The 22,961-nt window shown below is 41.6% G+C and overlaps 1 protein-coding gene across 2 annotated transcripts in view; it reads right to left on the minus strand.

Annotated features, from left to right (window-relative positions):
- Positions 1 to 72: 72 nt before the first annotated feature.
- Positions 73 to 22,961, minus strand: part of LOC135900948 (lateral signaling target protein 2 homolog) — a 58,240-nt gene continuing 35,351 nt past the window's right edge. The window contains exons 2-14 of one of the 2 annotated variants that reach the window (XM_065430579.1): positions 19,528 to 19,674; positions 19,331 to 19,462; positions 19,116 to 19,265; positions 17,018 to 17,070; positions 16,858 to 16,947; positions 14,148 to 14,237; positions 13,983 to 14,084; positions 10,848 to 11,546; positions 10,599 to 10,759; positions 9,767 to 9,885; positions 6,193 to 6,379; positions 529 to 632; positions 73 to 432 (exon numbers count right to left, since the gene is read on the minus strand). In XM_065430579.1, coding sequence (XP_065286651.1) covers positions 298 to 432; positions 529 to 632; positions 6,193 to 6,379; positions 9,767 to 9,885; positions 10,599 to 10,759; positions 10,848 to 11,546; positions 13,983 to 14,084; positions 14,148 to 14,237; positions 16,858 to 16,947; positions 17,018 to 17,070; positions 19,116 to 19,265; positions 19,331 to 19,462; positions 19,528 to 19,674 — 2,169 coding nt within the window. In that variant the 3' untranslated portion in view covers positions 73 to 297. The remainder of the gene's footprint in view (positions 433 to 528; positions 633 to 6,192; positions 6,380 to 9,766; positions 9,886 to 10,598; positions 10,760 to 10,847; positions 11,547 to 13,982; positions 14,085 to 14,147; positions 14,238 to 16,857; positions 16,948 to 17,017; positions 17,071 to 19,115; positions 19,266 to 19,330; positions 19,463 to 19,527; positions 19,675 to 22,961) is intronic. The other variant, XM_065430584.1, reaches the window with a different exon arrangement.

Below are 22,961 nucleotides of genomic sequence, written 5' to 3' on the forward strand. Positions count from 1 at the left end.
CTGGGAAAAAAAAGAAGGAATCGGGGGGGGGGGGGGGGGGCGGTTGGACTATCACACACAAACACACACTGCTGCACAGGATGTCAATTTTATGGGCACTAGCATTAGTACACAGCTATAAGACTAGAAAATGTCCACGACTGCAGTATGAACAAATGTTTGACACACCAACTCAATCATGGCCAATGGCAGATGTACAGCAGTACTTGGCAGGTTCTCATCACAGGCATCTACTGGCCCTTTTGCTGCAAAAGCCTTGCCACTAACTCCTGTCTTCGTCACAGAAAAAAACGTTGGTCAACAACCATGAACCAGTTCTTCCACCACAGATGTCACACGGCAGATGAAGCATGAATTGCAGACACGCACTGGCTTGTAGTGGCCATAGCGGGGCAGTGTTATTGAATGGGCACTGCACCGGGAACAGAAGATCTGCACAGACAATGCACAGGTTGCAGTCAGTGGCTCTACCAGGCAAAGACTTGTGGAAGTGCACTTATCCCCCAATACAAACTTGGGACCACCTACCTTTCCACATCTTCGGCAGTGATGCCTCCGGCGCAGCAGTGTAAAGTGGGCATTACAGTCCATGCAGTTGGATGTAAACTCATCTGGCATCCAGACTGGGCTACCTGAAATGTGAAACCCTTGTTTCAGCACAAGACATTGCAAAGTCAAAATGACAGCAAGGTCTGTCTTTTCATTATAACTCTGCCTTTGATACCAACAGCAATATTAGTAATCCAGATTATAGGTTGAGAGGCTGTACATGAACAGAACCAACGGCATATTGCTTCTGGCTGTGTGTCCCAGCTGATAGTTTTTATTAGTAATATTAACAAGGTGTCGGTTGGAGAGTTGTAGGGATGACCGTTCCTTGTATGGGCATGAAAATGCAAGCAGGGCATGAACAATGTAATTAGTGCTTTTTTTATTTGTAGCCTAAAGGAAACTGTCAGTCCTTCCTATAAAACATTCTGATTAACACTTTTGCCACAAAGCGTATCATTTTAAATTGGTTGATCACATTAAAAGTGAGGCGAGACAATGTTTTCACCATTTAGGCACCAAGTGTAAGCAAAACTAGCACAAATATGTAATTTATTCAACACGTGTAGCTAGTCCATCTTTGTGGGCAATAATAATAGACTATATTGGTATGTCTCTGCATTCAAGAATATGACCGGGTGGCTTTTGTCCACGTTTTTTTATCACAAGTGTTGTATGTACTATTGACGTGCTCTCTTCACTTGGTCACGCAGATCTGCGGGCATTGTATGCGCTATAGGCGTGTTCTGTTGACTAGATCGCGCAGATCTGTGGGTATTTAAGCAGGTGGTTCTTCAAAAATAAAACCAGTTGTTAGAAAGCGCTCGTCCTTGTGTTGCTCCTATTCTTCGTCCCTGTTTGTTTGCGCACAAAAAGTTTTAAGATGAATCTGCTCCAACTAGGCCGACTCGCAGTTATGCTTCATGAATATGAATTCTGATTACGATCCTTTGCGGTCTTCTACAAAAAGTCGGCCAGATAATTCTCCATATATTGTTATACATGTAAAATATATATATGTAATACATGTATGATGTGTATTATTTTACTGTATGCTGTGTTGCATTTGGCATTTATTATTGAATTCCAAAATCTACCTGAACTTGTGTGCAGAAGACAAGCATTACAACTTTGTTTGCAAATGACTGAGTGCCAGCAATTGCACAAAATGTGAAATACTGGATAAGTGGAACCAAAGTATTACAAACTATGCAATACCAACCAGCCACAGGCCAAGGCTCTGCTGTAATGCTTTATGCTATTCTAACAAATAAACTGATGTTTTGGACATTTTCAAAGGTCTGACAACTGTCATATTCCTGTAGTTAAATCTAACTGAGTGCAGTAAGAAAAAACACGGCCTATCCACAGATGAACGCCCTTCATTATTTCAAATTTTTCACTCCCATTTAGTTATGACTCGCATACGACGGCAATGTTTAAGGATACTGCAGAGAATAAGCCTAAAGCCAAAAACAGTACGGCGAAGGGACTCAATTAGACATAGGATTCTGTCATACTGCATAAACAGATGCGCCATTAGTGACCCTGTCGCGCTGCAGCAACAGTCGGTAAGAACCATGTTTTTGTTTCCTGCCAAAAAGTGCAGATAACGTGCCTGTGTCGGTTAGATTTTTATACATTTTATTTGTGTAGGCACATACAGTGAAACACAAGTTGCTTCTAATGAATGACATTCCTTTCGTATGGAGGAATCACACACACGGTTTACTGCCTGGCAATCGGAATGACCATGCATACCCTAAGGACTAATTCTTGGAAGAAACTCAATTTTTTGTGTATGGCACAAGGGGAATCGCTGTTGTGACCCACAGGCGACCTATGCCACAGTGAATGTGTTGAAGAAAGCAATATAAAGCAGAATGCATTACTGAGTCTACATATTTTGCACATAGTGCTAGTGAGTCCAATGGTGGCATAATATGATGAGAATGACTGAACAGTGCGAATAGCATCAGCCGCCTAACTGCAAAGAGGAACTGGCCAGTTTTTTCTCTGAAATGAACAGTAATGTGGAGTGTTTATCTACCAGTCTTATTACTGTCTTACTATCTTATTATACGCTGAAATTTACCGATTCTCCAAGACTGTCAGAAACATGGATCACTTCCCAGGAGTGCACAGTGAATGCTCAAAAACAGCATTCTCACTGGCCACTGATGAAAGTCACTATTTGCAGTTGTAACCTTCCACTCAAAATATCGCCATAGTTTGCTGGCTAGCTTGACAGACCTGACATCAGCTATGGTTAATCATGCAAATTTGAGGCCAGTTTCAACATCCACAAACACTGGGAAACAAAAAAATTTTAACATGTAGGAATCCCCAAAAGCCTGTTCAGGTTTGTATGTTTCACTTAAAAGACCAGTAAGACTGCGCAGAATGCTGTGCACACAGTAAAGCTGTGATAATTTGAATTTCACATGTCCCCAAAATTGTCAGACTTATCCAAATGTCAAATTAATTCATCTGCATAGAAACCACAATTTCTGTCGCCTCAGGCAAATAAGACTTCACACCCTGTTGGGATAACTCACACAAAACTGCTGATGAAGAGGGCATTTGAACTTCCTTCGTGGGGGTGTGGTGGCAGAATGGATGCTTTCATCTAAATAGATAATGGGTACATATCCTACTTTCCTTGCCAGTGAGCTAATTGTGAACTGCCTATTGTGATGCTGTCAGCAGGCTGCAGTCGAAGTGCCTCTTGTCTATTCTGCACATGGCTTGCACTACATTTATCACATCCCACACCACACACTGTATCAGATAAAGTGAAAGTGCTTGCCACAAATGCTGCTGTGACCACAGATGGTGACAATGCAGCTGGCCACACGATGCTACTTCTACTGTGTGGTTCCCACTCTTCCTTTCGGTATGATTATTGCGACAATAGATACAATACAGTTGGACCTAAACATAACGAATTATCATATACAACAAAGTAAAAAATTCTTGCTTATATTTACAGTGCGGCAGTTAGACCTCAATATAACGAAGTCGGTAAAATCTGAAATTTGCTTCGTTGTATTGAAATTCGCCCCTTATTGCAAATAAGTAGTCACCAATCAATTTATTTTATATGGAAGGGGCAGCAAAATTTTTCCTATTATTGGGTAATCAAGAAATGAAAATTTGAATGCGAAAAAAAAAATTCATTTTGTTGAATATGAGAGTCGGCAACTAAAGACACGGTTTTCTGCCAAGTCGGTAACAAATTAGCTGTACGAAACTAAGCCAGCCACGCGTACGCTCCGTCCCTGTGGTTACTAATTAGTAATGTCGCACGCAGTGGGATGATTCTATCATGAACAGCGCCGGCAGCAGGGAGCAAATGCTTAACTCTGCCCATCGCTTCAACGAGTCGTCAAAACTCGAGATTATGCAACCTACAGTACTAAATGCGTGCGGGAAGACTGCATCCATGATGCCACGCCACACCACACTCTTTGCAAATGTGGCAGATTACCTTACAGGTTGCATATGCGCTAAGGTGTGCTGGCAGCTATGTAAAGCCACGGCTGCACTAGAAAAGAAGATGCATGCCAACCTGCCCCCAACTCCACCTTTGTATGCTTGATCATATTACCGCAAGCGTCGCTATCCTCCCCCCACTTTTCACTTCTCATGTGGGATGACTGCGCTCATTAAAGGGACGCTAAAGGCAAATTAGAGGCTTGACTGTGCAACATTTGGATGACACACACAGAAGAGAGTAACACACCACAGAGCGCTCGCTCGAACTTCGTGGTATCGTGGTTCCTTTCTTGCGATGTCAAAAATGATCACATGACAAAGCTGGCTTGGCATTGGTGGATGGCCATGTTTGTAAAAATCTGTTTTTGTTGTTACACCCCCCCCCCCCCCAAATTATCTTCCAGTATTTATTCCATTGACAAGGAAATAAAACGATAGTTGCAAGTAGTGCTCTGTGGTGTGTGTTTCTCTTCTGTGTGTGTCGTCCAAATGTTGCGCAATCAAGCCTCTAATATGCTATACCAACACGCACAGTCCTCAACCTTGGCAACTAAAGGCAAATACTAAGTCAATGTGGACTGCTTAAATACCTTTCCAGAAACCTTGCAACACTTGTTTCGTGCTGAGAAAAGACTTGGTTTACGAGAAAATTGCATTTGAAGGGTCCGAATGCCTTTTTCGAAATTCAACTCTCCCGCCACCCAACCAGGGGAGTGGCGACGTTGCATACGCCATCACCACCCTTTGCTGCCGTCGGTGAGTGAGATGGCATCCGACATACGGTGGCACTAGAGTGGTGGATTCGCCGCTGTAGCTGCTTTTTGGTCAAGTGGCGTAGACCGAGTGGCCATCCCACGACATCACATGGAAGTTGAATTTTGTGCGAGCTTCGCGAGTCAGCAAAACCAGCGCAGCACTAAGCAATAATGAAACTAGTGAAACACTTTAGTATGGGTGGCGTGGATTCGAGCGAAAATGAAACCCTTTGACTGCCCACGTCGTCATAGGGTAATTACAATAAGTTCTTTTTTCTGAAAATTAAATAGAACTGGACAAGTAGCATTTTATTTCCTATTGTAACACAACACAAGGATGTTTTTCTGCAACGAATGGCTGAGTACTAGAGACAGAATTTAACTGAGGAGTGCTTTTGTCATCGGGCAAGTACTTGAATGTCCCAGGGGAGTCTCTAACTATGTCTTGCAGTTACCTCAATTTCTCGATTATTAAGGCTCTGTTCGCGATAATATTGACGCCTCAGAGATTCTCTAGCAATAATCACTTTAGCTTGACTTAATATTTGCCTTTAGTGTCCCTTTAAGCCACCATCCTTCTCGGCTTCCCCTTGCACACTTTAACTTGCACCCAAAGCATATACTATGCGGGGGGGCATGTAGGCTCTTGTCGCACTGCGACTTTATACGAAATGTGACGCTGCTCCACTTTGGCGATTGCTCTTGGTCGTGCGGCTTGAGAAGTGTGTTCGCAAGGTAATTTAATCATTTGCACCCATGGAAGTTTCTATTTATTGTCTCGGTATTTCTTCGCGGTGACAGTGAAATTTTGATATACTGAAATCATGTATAAACACTTCATTATATTGGGGTTCTAAATACATGGTGTTCTATGGACTAGTTATGAAAACTTAAATACTTCAGTGCATTGAGGTTTAACTGGTATTTGTTTATAATGAACATAGGATATAACTAAGCTATTTTTGTGTCATAAGCAACTTCATTATAATGAGGTTTGTTTGACATTAGTGGATTTCAATTAGATACTAGTGCTGCTTTAGTGTCTGAACTTGTGGTGCTTATTTGTTCAAATTAACTGATGCGTGGTCAAATACTACTGAATTAACAAGCATTTGATGCCAATAATAATGCATCTTTACCAGGACAAGATATGGAATTCAGATTTTCTTATCGAGTCAAAATAAGAAGTTAATGCAGTACAGTACAACTGTGAGGAAAATGTAAAACTCTGAAGGCAACTACTTGAATGTTGGTAGCACTAACATTCTGCACCACCTTTTCATTATACATAATGGATGCAATTAAAAATCACTTCACCGTTTCAAGCACAAACAAGGCCTACAGTTTATGGTTCTCTTGTGTGTGAGGCTGCAGATAGCCACAACCTTACCTCCATGCCCAGATTCCGAGGAGAGCTCCAGTGACAGCTCATCAGGCAATACCTCCTGAGCACTGTCCACTGAACGGCGGCCAGAGCTATCACGCTGCTCCCCTTCCTCTTCCAATTCCACCGCATCCACAAATGACAGTGAGAAGAGGGAACGCTCAGGGACACTGCTCCGCTCTGTAGGGTTCTGCTAAGCAAGCAATGGTCCACTCTGTTATCCACCATGGCATATAGAAAGGCACATGAGCTAAAAGAATACTGGTAAACAAATGCTATATCCCCACACAATGTGCCTTTGTCTTTCAACTTAAATGGACATTACAAAGAAATGCAAATTACCCTCCAACAATATACATACCAATAATCCCATAATGGCCCAAATATGAAAAGAAAAAGGCTTTGAAATCGGTGAAACTACATTGGCATGTGGAAGTTGTGGCACAAAATTTACAAAATTTAAATTTGGCCTTTTTTTTCCTTCTTGTCACAAAACTAATAAAACTAGAATTGTGAAAGAATATTGAAACACTAATTTAGTGTTTCTCCTCAGTGTTCCTTTAACGTAGCTCATTTTGAGTGCTGGGAGTATACTACCCTAATGTCGCAATTTCTCTTGAGGCCAATGGTATGTGCATGTATGTGTGTGCATTGTATGTGCATGTGCATGTGTGTGTATGTGCATGCATCCAGAACAGGACAGAGGAAAGGACAATTTCAGTGAACAGGAACAGGGAAACAACATGGGTAGCAGTTCCCAGTTGAACACAAAGAATGGGGCTGATTTAATCTGGACAGCTAGCACAATGAATAAATCAGATGTACAGAACAGACATGAAAAATGTGTCACCCTTGAACAAAAGCTGCAATGCAGGAGGCCGTGAAGGAAGAATAGCAACAAGAAGCTTACATGGAGGCAGAGTGGCAGATTCAAGCAATGCTGCCCACTATTATTTTACTAGAATTCTGTCTGTGTTGTTAAAGGGGCCCTGAACCACCCTTCAGGTTTGGTGAAAAAAAAATGCAGTCTGCGGATAGCACACACTGCTGTGAACATATCAGCCAAATTTTGCAGTCGTGTGCGGTGTGTGGATCCCTCAAATGGAGCGCAGTCACCTTTCTCTCAAATGCTCTTTTTTTTCAACAGAAGCATGCTCCTCTATTCTTTCTGGATGATTTATGTTGTGATACAGCCAATTCCCATGTACAGCTACTACTGGCCAATAGCTCACAACTATCCAGACGGGTATTTGGATTACTGCGCTTCTTCCTACTGTTACTGTGTATATTTGTTGATCCAGTTTAATAAACATGCTGAAGTAAGCGAAAATATGTTTTTGAAATTCAATTATGTAGTTCTGGAAGACGGCAGCTATTGTCCACTGACAACTTGGCTACAGCCGCCCACATAGGAATTAAACTTTGGCCAGTCTGCTTATACGTGTCATAGTCATTGGGTCTCGCTAATTTCAGCTAGTTCTGAACACTCAACTAGCCTCAAACCATGTGAAACTTCAGCTCGGACCACACACGCATGCTTGCCAGCACATGCTCACTCCTGTCTTGCTTAGACGCCATGGCAGACTTCGCTTTGTAACGATCTAGCTATTGATAGCGCTTCAAATTGCACAAAATTGATGTGATTACTATCTGTCAGTCACGCTTGGTGCAGGACAAAGCTGGTCTGCACCACGTAGCACAGCCAGACAGGAGCACATGAGTGCGAGTGTGGCCTCTAGCCCTGTTGTGCATAAAGAAAAACACTGCTGCTGCATTTAGTTGCAGTCTGCTACGTAGCATAGGTACTGTGGCTTGCTGAGGACAACCACTTTTGGCATGTTTGGTTACGTCTGGCGCGTCACAGGTGCCAAAATTGGAAATAGTGGCATCTACGTGAACATCCAAAATCAAACGAACTGCGCGCCACTGTGACGTTTGGTAGGCGGAGTGGTGTGGACATGCCCCACTCTGCCTTAGCCTTTCAGTGCAAATCATTTAAGAAGGAGCAGAAGCACCGTGAAGGGAATGTTTATTTGTCAATAATTCCACTTCTCTTGAACGGACGTAAGCACTTTTTGTGGCAAAGTATTTCTGAAATGGCCTAATTTAAGTTCAAATGCATTTCTCCACTTGGATAAAAAGTTGTTTAGGTCCCCTTTAACATTGAACCACGATGGAAATAATGGGATTGTAGTAGGCTGAGAATGTGCTTTGCAATTTCTCATATTGTTCTTTAAGGTTTGGCTTTTGTCTTTTCATTTTGTTCTGCAGCAATTTGAGGTTCTGCATACACACTGCACAGAACTCTACAATGAGATGCTTCATCTACTCAAATAGCTAACGCAAAATTAAATGAGTGCCATAAATTACACTACACATTTTTCAGACATGTCACAATCTTAGTGCAAAAGTGCCACTTCAGCCTGCATTCCGTTAGGCTAACAAGAGAGAATGACAACACTTTAAAACTTAAAATGACATTACTTCAGATTAAGCCAGGTCTGCCTTCTGAAACAGGTCCTAGTGTGACACAGGAAGGTTAAAAGATGTCAAATTTGAAACCAATAAACATCACCAAAGTGGCGCATTCACAAACAATAAAATCATAGTCAAATATTTATATGCTAACCCCAAGATCCATCATAGCTAGTTCCTACTTCTCATTTGACTGTCATGCAAGAGAACTAACAATAGAATTTTTATTACTGATCTCTATTTATTAAACACATGCTTCCTCAGAGCCAAACAGCAAGCTACATACATACACACAGTACAACACACAGAATATGGTCGGAGAGCAAATTTCTAGCTTCGCAGAGCATCTAACAAACCTCTAAAGGAGCAGAGATATCAAAATTCTGGTTTTACATATTTTTTAAATTAGGCACAGAAATGTTGAAGGTGCCTCAAAAGTATGTGCTAAGTCACATTAGACTGGGAAAGTGTTCTTTTGAAACTCTCTCTGTGCCTATCAGGTCGCAAGATTGATTGTTTGGTAAGAAAATCATGGCCAATGATTAATTCACTGAATCAGAATTTTGTGCCCAAGCAATTGTTCTAATGATGATATTCAACATTATACAAGCAGTAATGATACTATGCGACATAACAGGAAGCTGCCTCAAACTTAAGGTGGCACTGCCAAGTGTCACTCACCTTTGAAGCCATTTTCACACACACAAAAAAACTCTGCATTCATTGGAAATCACCTATACAAGTGTAACAACGCTGTTACAAGAGTGTAATATACCACTCTAGCTTAACTAAGAATTTTTTCTGATTCCTTGCTCGCTGAAGAGATTGCTCCGAAGCGCACAGGTAAAAAAAAATGTGAACACTGTGGCCACAGCAATTGTAAACCAGAGCGGTTACAACCCTTATGTCCTGTCATGTCACCATGGGCACCTGATTTCCAGAATCAAAAGCCACTGAACAGAAAAAGCTTGATAAAACCCTGGCATGTGTTGAGAATGTTACACACTCCATGGCGGCAAGAAAGTACTAGGTATTTCAAACAGAGAAAAACAAATGCTCCTAACAAAACTACAGTCAGTAATGCATACTGCTGACATGAGCCCACCTCCGTGTCCAGGGAAATGGCAGAGGAATCTTGCTTTGAAGAGCTGTTCATTTCAAAGACGCACTTCAGTATGTTTCTCATCTCGCCGGCAAAATTTGTCTGCAGCTGGTCAGCCACACCTTTTCCAAGAAAGAAGAATAGCCAATGCATGTTTGTAAAAAGGTTTACCACATGGTTGAATTCTTTTTTTTTTTTAGGATCCTGGAAATTCCACTAATCAATTTGGAGCAGCTTTATTTAGTTTTGTGGATACATAAACATAGCTGCTCTGTTTGGTAAAATGCTACAAGATGAAGTGGTGAATTCAGAGATATATGACTAATTCACCAGTAAAACATGTGATCTTGCCACATATAGAGCAGACAAACACTCATTAACATATATAGAGGGAAAAGAAATTGCTCCAAACTGACCAGTGAAATTATGGACAAGAATTTCTAGAGGACATGCATTGCTCACAGCCATTCCTGAAACACACTTTTTAAATGCTACAGTGATAGCAATGGCATCTGACCACTTCTCAGGCAGGGCTAGCTAGTGACCAACATCATCAATTCATACACCAACAACATTAACTTTATAAAGCCTTTTCTCCACAGAAGACCAAAATTTTCAAGTCATCAACCAGCAAATGCAAGGCAACGTTTTTTTGTGTGAAGGCACCAAAAAATACAATACAGCAGTCCTAAATGCTTTTAATAGAAGAAAGCTGACCCCCTTTCGAAGGTCTCTCCAGCACTAGCACTTTTGACAATTATCAACAGGTTGATGAAAACCTTCAAGGCTTTCACATATCTCGCACAAATGATCAGCACAGGGTTGAATAACTCACCGGAAATTCCCACGAAGAGTCTATGAATGAGGTCATCAGTGCTCTTGAACCGACAACGAAGCTCATTGTGAAATGCAATTTCTGCAGCCTGTAGAGCCAGAGCTATTTCTTCATCATCAGGGCAATCAGAGTTGTAGGAACTGGTGTCTGTGCTTTGGTAACTATGGAGCATTAGCAAAAAACAGGGAAGAAAAAAAGGCAGAAAATGTTATCAGGTTCTTCTCAGTGGCAACCTAGAGATGAGCATACCTCATGCACTCCCATTCAGCACTTGAAAGACTTGACAGACTTTTGCAACTTGAGCATGGGGATGGCAGAGAGCGCTCTTCATTCTGCAATCGCCGAATCTGTGGCACCACTGGAACACGATCAGACACATTTGATGTTTTGGAGGATCTGCGCAAGCATGGACTCTGCCTTGGCTGCTGCTGCTGCTGCTCTGTGGAGGCACCTGCGGACGCCCCTGCCTGCAGGGGGTCACTGAAGAGAGGCCACCAGTTGTCGGAGACCACACTGTCATCAGAGTCGTAACTGGCACTGCTTTCACTGTCAACAGCACTTGGCTGCTGCTTGTGTGGTGAAGTGGTATTCTGCAATGGACACTGGGATGCTGCCACAACTTTGCGAGCCAGTGGACTGGAGTGTTTTACAGCCCAGAACTCTTTGGTCTCCAGACCAAGCTCACGGATATGCTTTTGCATCTGCTGGACAGGCTCGCTCTCTGGGGCTACACCAAAATTGTGGTTGTAAAAGTCTTTGATGAACTGTTTACAGCTGTTATAATTGCTGTAGAAATGCTTGATGCACACATCAGAGTCCAGTCCTATATATTCATCTGTACCAAATGAGCACTGTTTGGAGTTGACGCATGCTTTAGGCTCTTCAAGTTGGCATAAGGTTTTTTCTAGAAGCCAAAGCTCCTCTCTTGACAGGGTCCACAGCAGTTCCCTAAAAGGAAAACAAAAAGCACTCAAGCGTACAATCATGTTGTTCGGCCACATTAAGAAATCCTGCATATTCTGCAAATGAATAGAACATCCTCGAAAAGTCACTTGACGGTACTTGACAAACAAGGTAATATGGTGGTTAGATATCAAGCTTTAGGGTAAAGAATAAACAAAACCACAAATAATTTATTAGGACATTGATGGTGTACAGAACACTACAGGGTGGTCCACTGTTTGCTACATTGCTTTTCAAACTACAATTCAAGTTTATTTCTAGGATACGTACCGAAAATGAATATGGGCTAAAAGCTGAATCAACAGCTTTATTAGGCCCATAAGCCCTTACAAGGAAGGCTATACAAATGTCTATGAACATAAACATTACCTATAAGACACGAGACACATAACCAGCATGCACATTGTAGCTTTTACAAATATATTCAAACATCTATGACAAAAATTACAACACATAATAACTACAATATTCACATTCCCACAGGGCCTTACGCAGGAAATTTTAAAAGCAAAAACAGTGCAAACAAGGTACTAGTTCAGACAAACCATTACATATCAATGAGTTTATCTCAACTATACTTGTACAAAGAGTAACATTTCTGTTCCGCACTACAAATTATACTAGCAACCAGGGCCAGATTAACCCTTTGGCTATGGTGGCTGCAGCACTTGGCCTAGACTGCTAGGGGGCCCCATGAAAAATGTTTTTTTTTTCATAGGCGCCTCAACAATTATAAAAAGTCCCTCAACATTCACACAATGTCTCTCAGCAGGACCCCATAGAAAATTTTGGTTGTACAATAGCAGTTGTAAAGCATCGTAGTGGTTCTACCACAATATTTCTTAAAAAGGGGTTTAGTAGCAGCCGAAATAGAAGCAAAGAATCTGTGGTGCGAGGAGGCGACCTGCCCTTCGTGCACAGAGGCTCTCTCCCTTTGCTCAACCAGTGCCTGCAAACGACCTTCCTCTCTTGCCTAATTCCACATAAGAGTTTAAGGGATCACACCTCCTAGTACATGTGCTATCTGGTATTCGCCTAGATTGCATGCCACATATGCAGAGAAATTGAAAGTGTTGATGCGAACTAAAAAGTTTGTTGCTTTACAACAGGCAGTTCTCTTTTTCCCCATTGATGGAGATGGAGCAGTTTGTGAATTTTTGACTAACTTCATTACTAAATGATGACGTGCCCGTTAGACAATATAGCATTGGATAACAACTTAAGAGAAGAAAAGAAACATACTTTTTCAAAGGAAAAATTTTGCTAACATCATATCAAGATTACATGCCCTCGTATGTTCATGGGCATGTAACTTTTTTTCCAAAAATAAAATTGAAAACAGAATGTGATACTTGCAACAGTTTAAATATTTGGCATCTTAGGTGATCGCCATGATCAGCAACATCATCATCACCGAGTCTCCCAGGCAAATTTAGGCCCGGGCCCCCAATTTCTTAATGTGGCACTGCTGGCAACAGGTGCATGATTTATATACACGGTTCATAAGAGACAGTATCAGATGGTAACATTTATAAATTAGTGACAAGGCAAAAAAAGCAAACAAAAATACTGTTTACTGCTTGTATAAATACCACGTGTTTTAAGTAGCTGGACAGAACCAAGGTAGTTAACACTTTACAAAACCTTGGTATGTTCTTAATTAGAGTACGCATGTGCCATATGGGTTCCTACTTGGACTACACTCATTCAAACTCTTGAAGCCGTTCAGAATTGCACAGCACGTTTCATCTTATTGAATTATTCACATCATTCCAGAGTCACAAAACCCTAAACTTGCCTGACCTTCCATTGCATTGAAAGTCATCTCTTAACCTTTTTCACAAAATCTATTATTTTAACAACGATTTGAAGGACGTTCTGTTTCATCTGCCTCATTATATATCTCCAAGGACTGATCATCGCTTCAAGGTGGGCCTACCGTCTTGTCGCACAAAACTGTGTAATTACTCTTTTGTTCCCAGAACAAGCGTCACATAGAAACATCTTCCCTCCAGAATCGCCAGCATAACTGATTTATATATATATATATATTTGTTAGCTGCACATCTTGCCATTTTCCTTCCACTCCTTTCTGTAGTGCTTTGGGCCCTGAAAGTATTTTTAATAAATAAATAAATAAATAAATAAATAAATAAATAATGTTGTTTGCCGTCGCTTGGAACAAGTCAGACTATTTTTTGTATTCTGCTTAATTACATAATTAATTAATAATCAACTTCTCAAATATTATATTCAGAGTAAAAGTGTCAATGACAAAATTTTAGGTTGGCCTATTTTTATCCACAGCCGAAAAAAAATATCTTTTTTTTAATGCCACCACGTTAACTGCATCATCAAAATACTTGCTTTTCAAGGCAACACATAAATGTAAAGCACATAGCAACACAAGTAGTCACATACCTGATTTTGCATAGAAGACTGTAGAATGGCCGAAACAATTCCGAAAGGCTTGAAGAGTCCTTGTCAACATTCAAAGGACCATCAGAAAACAGCACTAGCCCACTGGCAATAAAAAATTCAGCCATTAGTTGTCTTGCTAAGCTGAATTTCCTATGAATAACTTACGCAACAATTGCTAGCCTTGGAATGGTGAACATGAGTGCTGGATCGTATGTCTCCACCATCTCCTGGGGAACTAGCTTTACCTCAATTGCTCTGAAATTGAGGACATTTCTTGTAAAGTGGATGACTTTTCCCAACAAATAAACCACATTTTTAAGGGCTTACAAGATGTCAACATCACATCCTGTCTAAGACAGCAACTTCAAAGTGCATCAGTGTTATAGTTGGTGCAAATGCCTTTCGTGAACACTAATGAAGTCGCACGCAGGCAAAAACACTTTCAGAAGGCTATAAAAAGCACAACCCCAAAGCGCGAGACCGCAACTAACTATCGGGTACATCCTCCTGTTGAACTTCTGCTTAAAGAGACAGTAAAGAGAAAAATTATTTGAGCTGTATATAACCCTACCACAACACCAAAAAGCCACTCTTACCAGGATAAGTGGCTTAGTAAGGCAAAAGACAAAAAAATAATGATGGTTGGTGCACGTATTTCCATTTTGTCAAGGGTGCAGACATGCAAGAGCTGTGCTGCCTTTGTCCGACAATTGTGCGCATGCGCAAGTTGCAAGAGAAACATTGGGAGATTGCATCTAGGTACTACAGAGGAACAGAGAAGAACACGCTCAGCTCCGTTTGTTCCTAGCCGATGGCAATACGCACTGCATGACAAGCGGTGCTTAACTTCTGTTCAAATGGGATAACAGCAGCCGATACAGAGTCCGTAATGGGGAAGCAAACAATACAAGAAATTCACTGTAACAAAGTGTCATAATACATTGGCCTGCGGCCGCTAAAACAGCATCTATTAAGTACCCAAGCCCACACTTCGTGTTGGGTCACTTCACTCCCCTTGGCAGAAACCCTACGCATTAGGCGTGTTGCTGAAGCATAGGTAAAGAACAATGTGTCATTATTCATTGGTCTGTGGCTGCTAAGGCGGCATCTACCTAAGCCCCCAACCCCGCATCTTGTGCCGGGTCGCTTTGCCCTCTTTAGCTGGAGCCCTACAGCATTGAGTTTCCTACAATAATTTCTAGAAGGATCTCTGGCGCTGCGATTGTTAAGCCATTATGGGAATGATGGTTAGTACATAGATTTGTCTGACCTTCATGCTTGTGGCTTCAGACGTTCTCGTGGCTTCGTTTATTACCCATTATCTGCCTTTGTTGGCCTAAATTTCAAAGCAATCTATGCCTTCTATAAATGCAGAATGCAGAGAGACTCCATGAACACGCATAATCGCTGCTTATTGCAGTAGTTCCATTTGTCCACGAGTCCGTAGTGCAATGGTTTCAATACTGGGCTTCTTTGATAGAGGTCCTGTGTACAAATCTTGTCATTGGGCAATTTTATTAATGTTTAATTATTTATAACACAGTACTTTCTTGAAAATGATCAGTTTGCAAAGTCACGAAGCCGTTTAAAGCCAGAAAAACAAAGTTTAGGCATATCCATGTACTAACCGTCATTTCCATGTTGGCGAACCACCCTCCTTGCAGCTCCTGTAGACACTCGCACCACAGTTCCCTCTAGCGATTGTATGCAACTTTATGCCCATACATCAGGCATGCTGGTGAAGCATGGATAAAGAACTACTACTGTTCATTGATCTTCGGCCACTAAAGCGGCATCCACCTAAGCCCACACATTGTTCCCATTGGCAGGAACCCTCCGTGTCAGGCCTGGTGCTGAAGCAGGGATAAAGAACAACTACCGCAAATGTGAAAGGAGGGGAATGGTATAACACTGCAGATCTAAAAAATAATTTTCGGAACACGCATTTGAATTACGGTACTCCCAATTACAAACACGGTACTGTGATTGCTATGCCAGAATACGGGAATGAAGGGAGAGCTTATTCTGAAGTATTTATTCGTGCTTGCGTAGTGCAGTTTGGCTATGGACAAACCAGCTTAAATGTGTCCTCCTCTGTAGTGCCTAGGGGCAGTCCCAAAATTTTTTTCTTGCAACTCGCGCATGCACACAACGGCCAGGAGAATGCGGCGTATCTCTCGAGTACCTGTGCACTTGACAAAATAAAAACATGGAGGTAGTGTACTACTACGAAGTTTCCACACCAGCTCGTTGCGACATCATAGATTTTGATGGTGCCTGTCCGCATTTATTTAATTTGTTGTTGGTGAAGGTTAGCTACACTGTGTTCAAAAAGACCCAAAGACTGAACTTAGCAAGTTCACAGCCACAAGAACATGTAAATGTACTCTGAAATTTATGACATCACACTGATTTACTGGTGCAGGGATGTCGGCGCCAGTATGTCAGCATCAAGAAATTTGAAATGTTCATTTTTTAATAATTCACCTATTGCCACAAAAATTGCCACAAAATGCCACAAAGAAAATAATCTTTTGAATGAATAAGTCATTAGCCTAAACTGATTCAGTGTTTCTCTTTAGTGTCCCTTTATGTGCTCTAGAATAGGAGGCAAACCCTTGGAATCATGCTCAGTACATTGCGCATAAGGGCATTCCGCCACCAGAATTATCATAGTTGCGACACAGTGCTGCCAAGACCCAGCAACACCCATACTCCAAGTAGCTTTCTCTTGCTGTTTTTCACAAAAGCTGTACATTAGGCACATATGCATACAGTGGCCTACTCCTATGAAAATCTGAGGAAAGAAATTGTTTAAATCACGGTTTCCTCCTGTCTTGCATGCATGTGGAGGTTTAGGTGCAGGGGAACAAACCTTTGCAATGTCTCGGAAAACAACACCACCACTTCTTGTTGCAAGTGGTATTCCTTGGCAGATTTTACAGGTACCATAGCACTTACATAACTGCAATAAAAAAAAACAAAAATCAGTATTGGGCAAACTGACTTATTTTAAATGTGCAAAATAATTTTACCTCAATTCAAATTCAGCGAAAAGCCTATCAAATGTCTTCAATGATTCTTTCAGCTGTGGAAAAGAATGAGAATCAGTGTGAAAATGACAATAGAATTTATAGGTTAGCACTTATTTGCTTTGCGACCCTGGGAGTGTTAGCCAGTGAGCAGCACTGGCTAACACTCTCAGGGCTAATCCTGTACACATACACAAACACCCTAGCCAGTGGGCGGGAGGATTAAATCGTGCTAGCTTAATTGGTAAAGCACCACAAGTGTAATGCAGAAGATGTGGGCTCGGTCCCCACCTGCGGCAAGTCATCTCTTCGCCCACTTTCATTTCCTTAAGTTGCACTACTCGGATCCCCCGCCATTTCCCTAGTTCAGTGTGTGTGTGTGTGTGTGTGTGTGTGTGTGTGTGTGTGTGTGTGTGTGTTTGTGTGTGTGTGTGTGCGCGTGCGTGCGTGCGTGCGTGTGTGTGTGTGCGCGCGCGCGCGCGCGTGCGTGTGTATATATATATATATATATATATATATATATATATATATATATATACATATATATATATATATATATATATATATACATATATATATATATATATAAAGAACTGGAGCATGTAAGCAAAACAAGCGACTTTACTGATGTTTTGCCTACGAGACTGGCTGTTTTTTGTTTCCCTATGTTCTTCAAGATTTGTTTTGCTTATTATACTGCCAGATCCTGTGCTCCAATGTTACACTGATTATAGAAATCTTGGGGGCACTAATGATCTTGCGTAATGATGTTCTTGCGTAATCCATACATCTCAGTACATCTCAGTAAAATTATTTGTTTCATTATTACTTCTGCATTGTTTCCACTCAAAAGGTCAACAATTGCAACCAATATTTATTGGAAAAGGTAAGAACACTAAAAATATGGGCATTTGCTGCAGTAAGGAACAGTTTACAGAGCACCATCCTTTGAAATGACTTGGTTAAAATGAACTAACATGCACCACAAAGTTGTGTACCACAGCATAATTTGTATTGAGAAACAGAAGTGCGATAAACTGCAATACATATTACTCTTCATGTTTAGGAACCTGAAACATGACAGGGATATCCAACCACACGAATATCTGAGCAGACTATATGATTATTAAAATATGTAACACATATGGCATTCTGTGGTGGGAAGCACTGGTCAGATTAAGAATCCGTCACTACTCAATTGATCCATTCGCAACCAAGGCCAGCAATTTGTCAGGTGAGAGGTATTGATTTAAAAAGTGTAGATGATGTGAGAGAAAATATATGCTGGACAAGTGTCGAAATATTGTCAAATATGGCACCAGGTGTCCACTTCAATGTAGTTCGACTTATAAAAATTTTCACTTGATATTTGTCAAACGTGTTCACATGCATAATGTGCACTCTGACACCTATGTGCCTTGAAGAGTGCAGTGGGTGCATTTCCTATGTCAGATTCCACTGCATCTTGGCAAGCAAAACACACCCTGGCATTGCGAAGTGTGCAATGCAAAAAGGAGGAAAAGCACAGCAGGTGAGAATGTGAAAAGACAGTGCTGCATTCTGAATGTCTCAGTGTTTCAATGTTTCCCATATAAAGATGAATATGCGACTGCCATTAGGTTTCTGAACTGAAAAGTGCTGCTTCACAACTTATTTGTTTGCATTTTTGAGCATTTATTACTATTGCACTATACAATAAGTGCGACAATGGAAATTTGCACAGTGTGCCACATACAGTGCAAAAAAATAATTGGAACAGAGGGCGATGTAGCCGCATAATATTAAGCACTTGCATGTCAAAGTTCCTTTTAAAGATGACGCTGATGTAAACAACCTGATGAGAGAAAAAGTTCCCGAAGTTGGCAAAGAATGCTTCACATTAAAATGATTACAGTCAGCTAAGTCAAGCCCTCCCATTCAAGCTGAGTGTAGTATGCAAGTGATCTCTGACTGCCGCAGGCACCACCAGGCACTATATGGCAGAGAGAAACTATATCCATGAGCCACTGACCGCTCTACTAACTTGCGGGCAGGCATGGGTTCAGATATGGATAGTTTCAATAGTTCAGCACGGTTTCAATGTGGAGAACACACAACCTACCTTCTCTGGGTACTCATGTGGATTGCAAAGGCACTGTTCACGTAAAAGGCAGCGAACATTGTCCAAAGACCTTGTGAGAGCCCTTGCCAATGGCCGCATCTGTGAGCTCTCCTGTTCCCTGTTCATGATGTTTGAGCCAGCAGCAAGACACTGCAGTTCAGAAAGGAATAGTGCTTACACCTGAACCATATTGCCTTCCTAACAAGTTCTCTTACCTCAGCACCAAACCAAAGCAGGCCAGACATGTTTTCCTGCAGCACATCATCAGGAAACTTGGCACGAAAATCACGATTTGCCCGAGCATCGGGGATGGCTTCATCCATGATGTCATGGCAAATCCCTAGCACCTGCATATGGTGGTAAAAACTCGTATTGCTTGACATGGCTAGAACAGCAACAAACTGTGCCTTACCCTGTCCTGACAAACACGAAGCTGGTTGATCAATGCAGAGCATCGATCTGGGTCCTTTCGGCCATCAAAGCTGTCCAATTCAGTAGCCACTAGATTGAGCTCTTGATCGGCCCAATAGAACTGTGCAAGGGCTGAATTATCCTCCTTCTGCAGGTAAAAGTAAAATGCGTGACATAAGTTAAATATCTATTCACCACAGAAAAAGGACACAGAAAATAATGCACAACAGCAAGCAGCTGAAGAAAAGAAAAAACTATGAAATATTGCAGCTAAAGTGGTAAAAGTTTCAATATACATCATTGTCATCACCAATCCAACCTTTAGAATGTTAATGTTTAAAACCCACAGGCTATGCAATATTTCTACAGATCTATGCCACTATCAACAGGTTAACAGATGCTCACTCAGTTTCAAAAATGTCAGTCTGAAAAAAAAGAAGAAAGAAAACAAAAAGGAGGGAGGGAGGGAGGGAGGGAGGGAGGGAGGGAGGGAGGGAGGGAGAGCACTGATCTTGAACTCCGAAAAATTAACTTCAATCCTACAACGAAAGACACCTCAAGTTTTTATAATGGCCACCCCAGCACACAATTTAAGTATAAACCCCATGCAAGCGATCTTGCACGCGACAGCGACAAGCGACGCGATGGAGATGGCTGTTGCGTTCGCTTGTCGCCTACAAGTCGTACCCCATGCGAGCGATGACTTCGAGCAACGTCTCCCCAGTGTTGCCGGTATCAGGGCAGCAATATAGGCGCCGAAACTAGCGTGATGCGTGCTTTATTAACTTAAGTTGATGTGTTTTACTATAAAAAGCAGCATAAAATATTTCTGAAAGTCTTGCAGTAGGTTCTTATCCTTGCACGGATAAAAATTCAGTTGTTTGCTCGTTCTGTGCGGCAATCGGAAGTACTTGAGTTATGTACATCCAGTTCCGGCTTCACGCTATTGGATGCTTGCTCACAGTACTTCTGGGCGACGAGCAACGAATTCTACATTTGCAGAACCCAGCGATCCCGCGAAAAGAACGAGCGATCTGTTCACGCGATGGCCCGATCCGTCGTTCGAAGCCGTAGCTCATCGCTGTCGCGTACAAAATCGCGCTCATGGGGTTTAGCCTTTAAGCTTATTATGTGAAACTTTGTGCATTTTTTTTTTAATTTAGAAAAATTTTTCTTCCATGTTTTTTGTTCTGGATTCAGACTTTGTGGTGCTTTGTTAGATGTCTGCCCAACTAGAATATGTAGTAAAGCTAGGGCTCACAAATGCACATATTTCTCTAAGATTTCCAATTATTTTATGTTAATTGTTTTCATTTGGCTGCGAACGCCATATGAGTAGAATCATACCATGACGTCTCTGCATATTATAATGCAATACTTCTGTTGAAAAAAACAAAATATTGCAAGTTTTTTTTTTCTGTGCTTAATGACAGTGAATGCTAAAAATTATGTGGTAGAAAAAAACATAGCTCTCTCTCTCTCTTCTTTATTTGCAAATACTGTTTGCAATAGTGTCGCTATATTTCTTGTGGCAGTTGGAGAATGAACAAAAAAAAAGTTCATCAGGAGGGAATATGTTTGGGCATGTTGGTTATTCATCATAATGCAAGTAACATAGCGCAGTAAGGGCGAGGGACAAGTTAAGACAGGACAAATGCTAACTTTCAACTAACATTTTATTGCAGATCCTGAGCATATATGTGCATAGTGTGGGTCGATGGACGCGCCACTGGTGGCAGCCGTGCGCAGAACACTTGGGAAAGGAGCCAGCCGTGCGCCGCAGTTTGCTGCGTCGTTGATCATGCTTCTCTGTCTTATTCACGTTTTCAGAGCAAAATAAGCAACACCCTTCGCATGTGTGAGGTGGCCAAAGCTTCAAGGAATGTCGAAGAAGAATTGTTGCACGGTGGGGGGGCTTAAATACCAGCAAAAACGTGCCAGCGATACGGTTATAATCATTCCACACAAAGCCTCATCAGCGAGAGCAACAGTAGCAATGGATTGCCGCTGTTCGGCGGGAAATTTCTTGTTCTCATCCTTTCCTTTGTTGTGTCAGTGTTTTTTCCACTCGATCATAATTACACAGGTCAGCGACGAAGTTTGTCTGCAGTGCAGCACGTGGTTTAAAGACATTTTACTAAAGTTCTGAATGCTGTTTACCACTTTTACAGTTTGCCGCTTCTTTACCGCGTTGCGCTAGCTAGGCAGCACGACTGCATGAGCACATTGTGTTGTATGTTAAAGCTACTGAAGCTTGCAAGAACTGAAATTGTTGTTTCTATGCGGCCCAGTAAATCCTCGCACCAGCTGTCATGTACTTCGTGTTTTTGCATCTATTTTATGCGTGGTTTAGCGCAGATTGAACTGTTACTAGTTGCTTCATGCATAACTGTTGTTGATTTTTTTTAGGTGCGAGGTTTTCACCCTGCCTCATTTGTAAAGGGTCTAAATCATGCTGTGCCGTATCAGAATGATACCAAGCAAGTACTTCTTTAACAGCTTTATTCTTTTCGCCTGAGGGCATCTTTGATATCGTGTTTCTTTTGGGAAATGTGTTTAGAAAATAGGTAGTTCAGGGTGAGAATTTAGTTGCTGCATATCGTATTTTTGTTCCATTTTCGCTGAAAAGTTCGCCTCACGTTTGGTAAGTCCTCACACCTCGATGCTGTCCGAGCAGGCTTACCACACCGAGTGATTTGTTTGTTTCACAAAGTAGTCCCTTTTTGCATGTGAATTTTGTACTCAACTGAACTCTTTCTTATGCTTACGCTACAGAGGACTAAACCCGGCCTTGCCGCCAGCGCTCATCGACTTTGACTGGTGCTGCTCTGCCTTTCAATATATCATGTAGCATCTCTCTTTAGTAACATTAAATAAACAGTACTGAAAATTTGGTCAGACTTTAGCATTGTACGTTTCCAAGCAGTTCCCTAGGAGAATTTCAATTTGTAAGAACTGCAGCTGGAATGGCAGTTTATCGGCGTATGCAGCAGAATGGCTTCAGTGGTGCAGCGCTAACACGCGCTCTTATTAACCTGTGCGTTTGAAGACTTCGTTGGGTAGTGTACGCGTTTCCATCAATAAATTCGCAATTACTCTTCTTGAGGCGACTTTGAGTGAACTTATTCGGCGATGTCACATGTATTCAAAGATCACAATGGCATGTGCAGACACCGCACCATGCAAATTTGTTTGAGATATAAGTCTGCACTAATGATGGGTGCTTATTATTGAGGTTCAGAAGCAGCATTAAAGCAAGCATAGAATAAAAAATAACGATCTAGACATCGCATTACTAAAAAAATTTAGCGGCTAGTTAACATGAGCTCCACTTCATGAAAATGGAGTTCATGGCGTTTGTCTGCGGGATGCACCTGGCACATATGTGGGCCGGGTTGTCCCAAACACCGGTAACATTGTGTTCATACCCACTCC

Source organism: Dermacentor albipictus, chromosome 1, assembly GCF_038994185.2.
Source record: "Dermacentor albipictus isolate Rhodes 1998 colony chromosome 1, USDA_Dalb.pri_finalv2, whole genome shotgun sequence".
In the NCBI taxonomy this organism is placed as follows: domain Eukaryota; kingdom Metazoa; phylum Arthropoda; class Arachnida; order Ixodida; family Ixodidae; genus Dermacentor; species Dermacentor albipictus.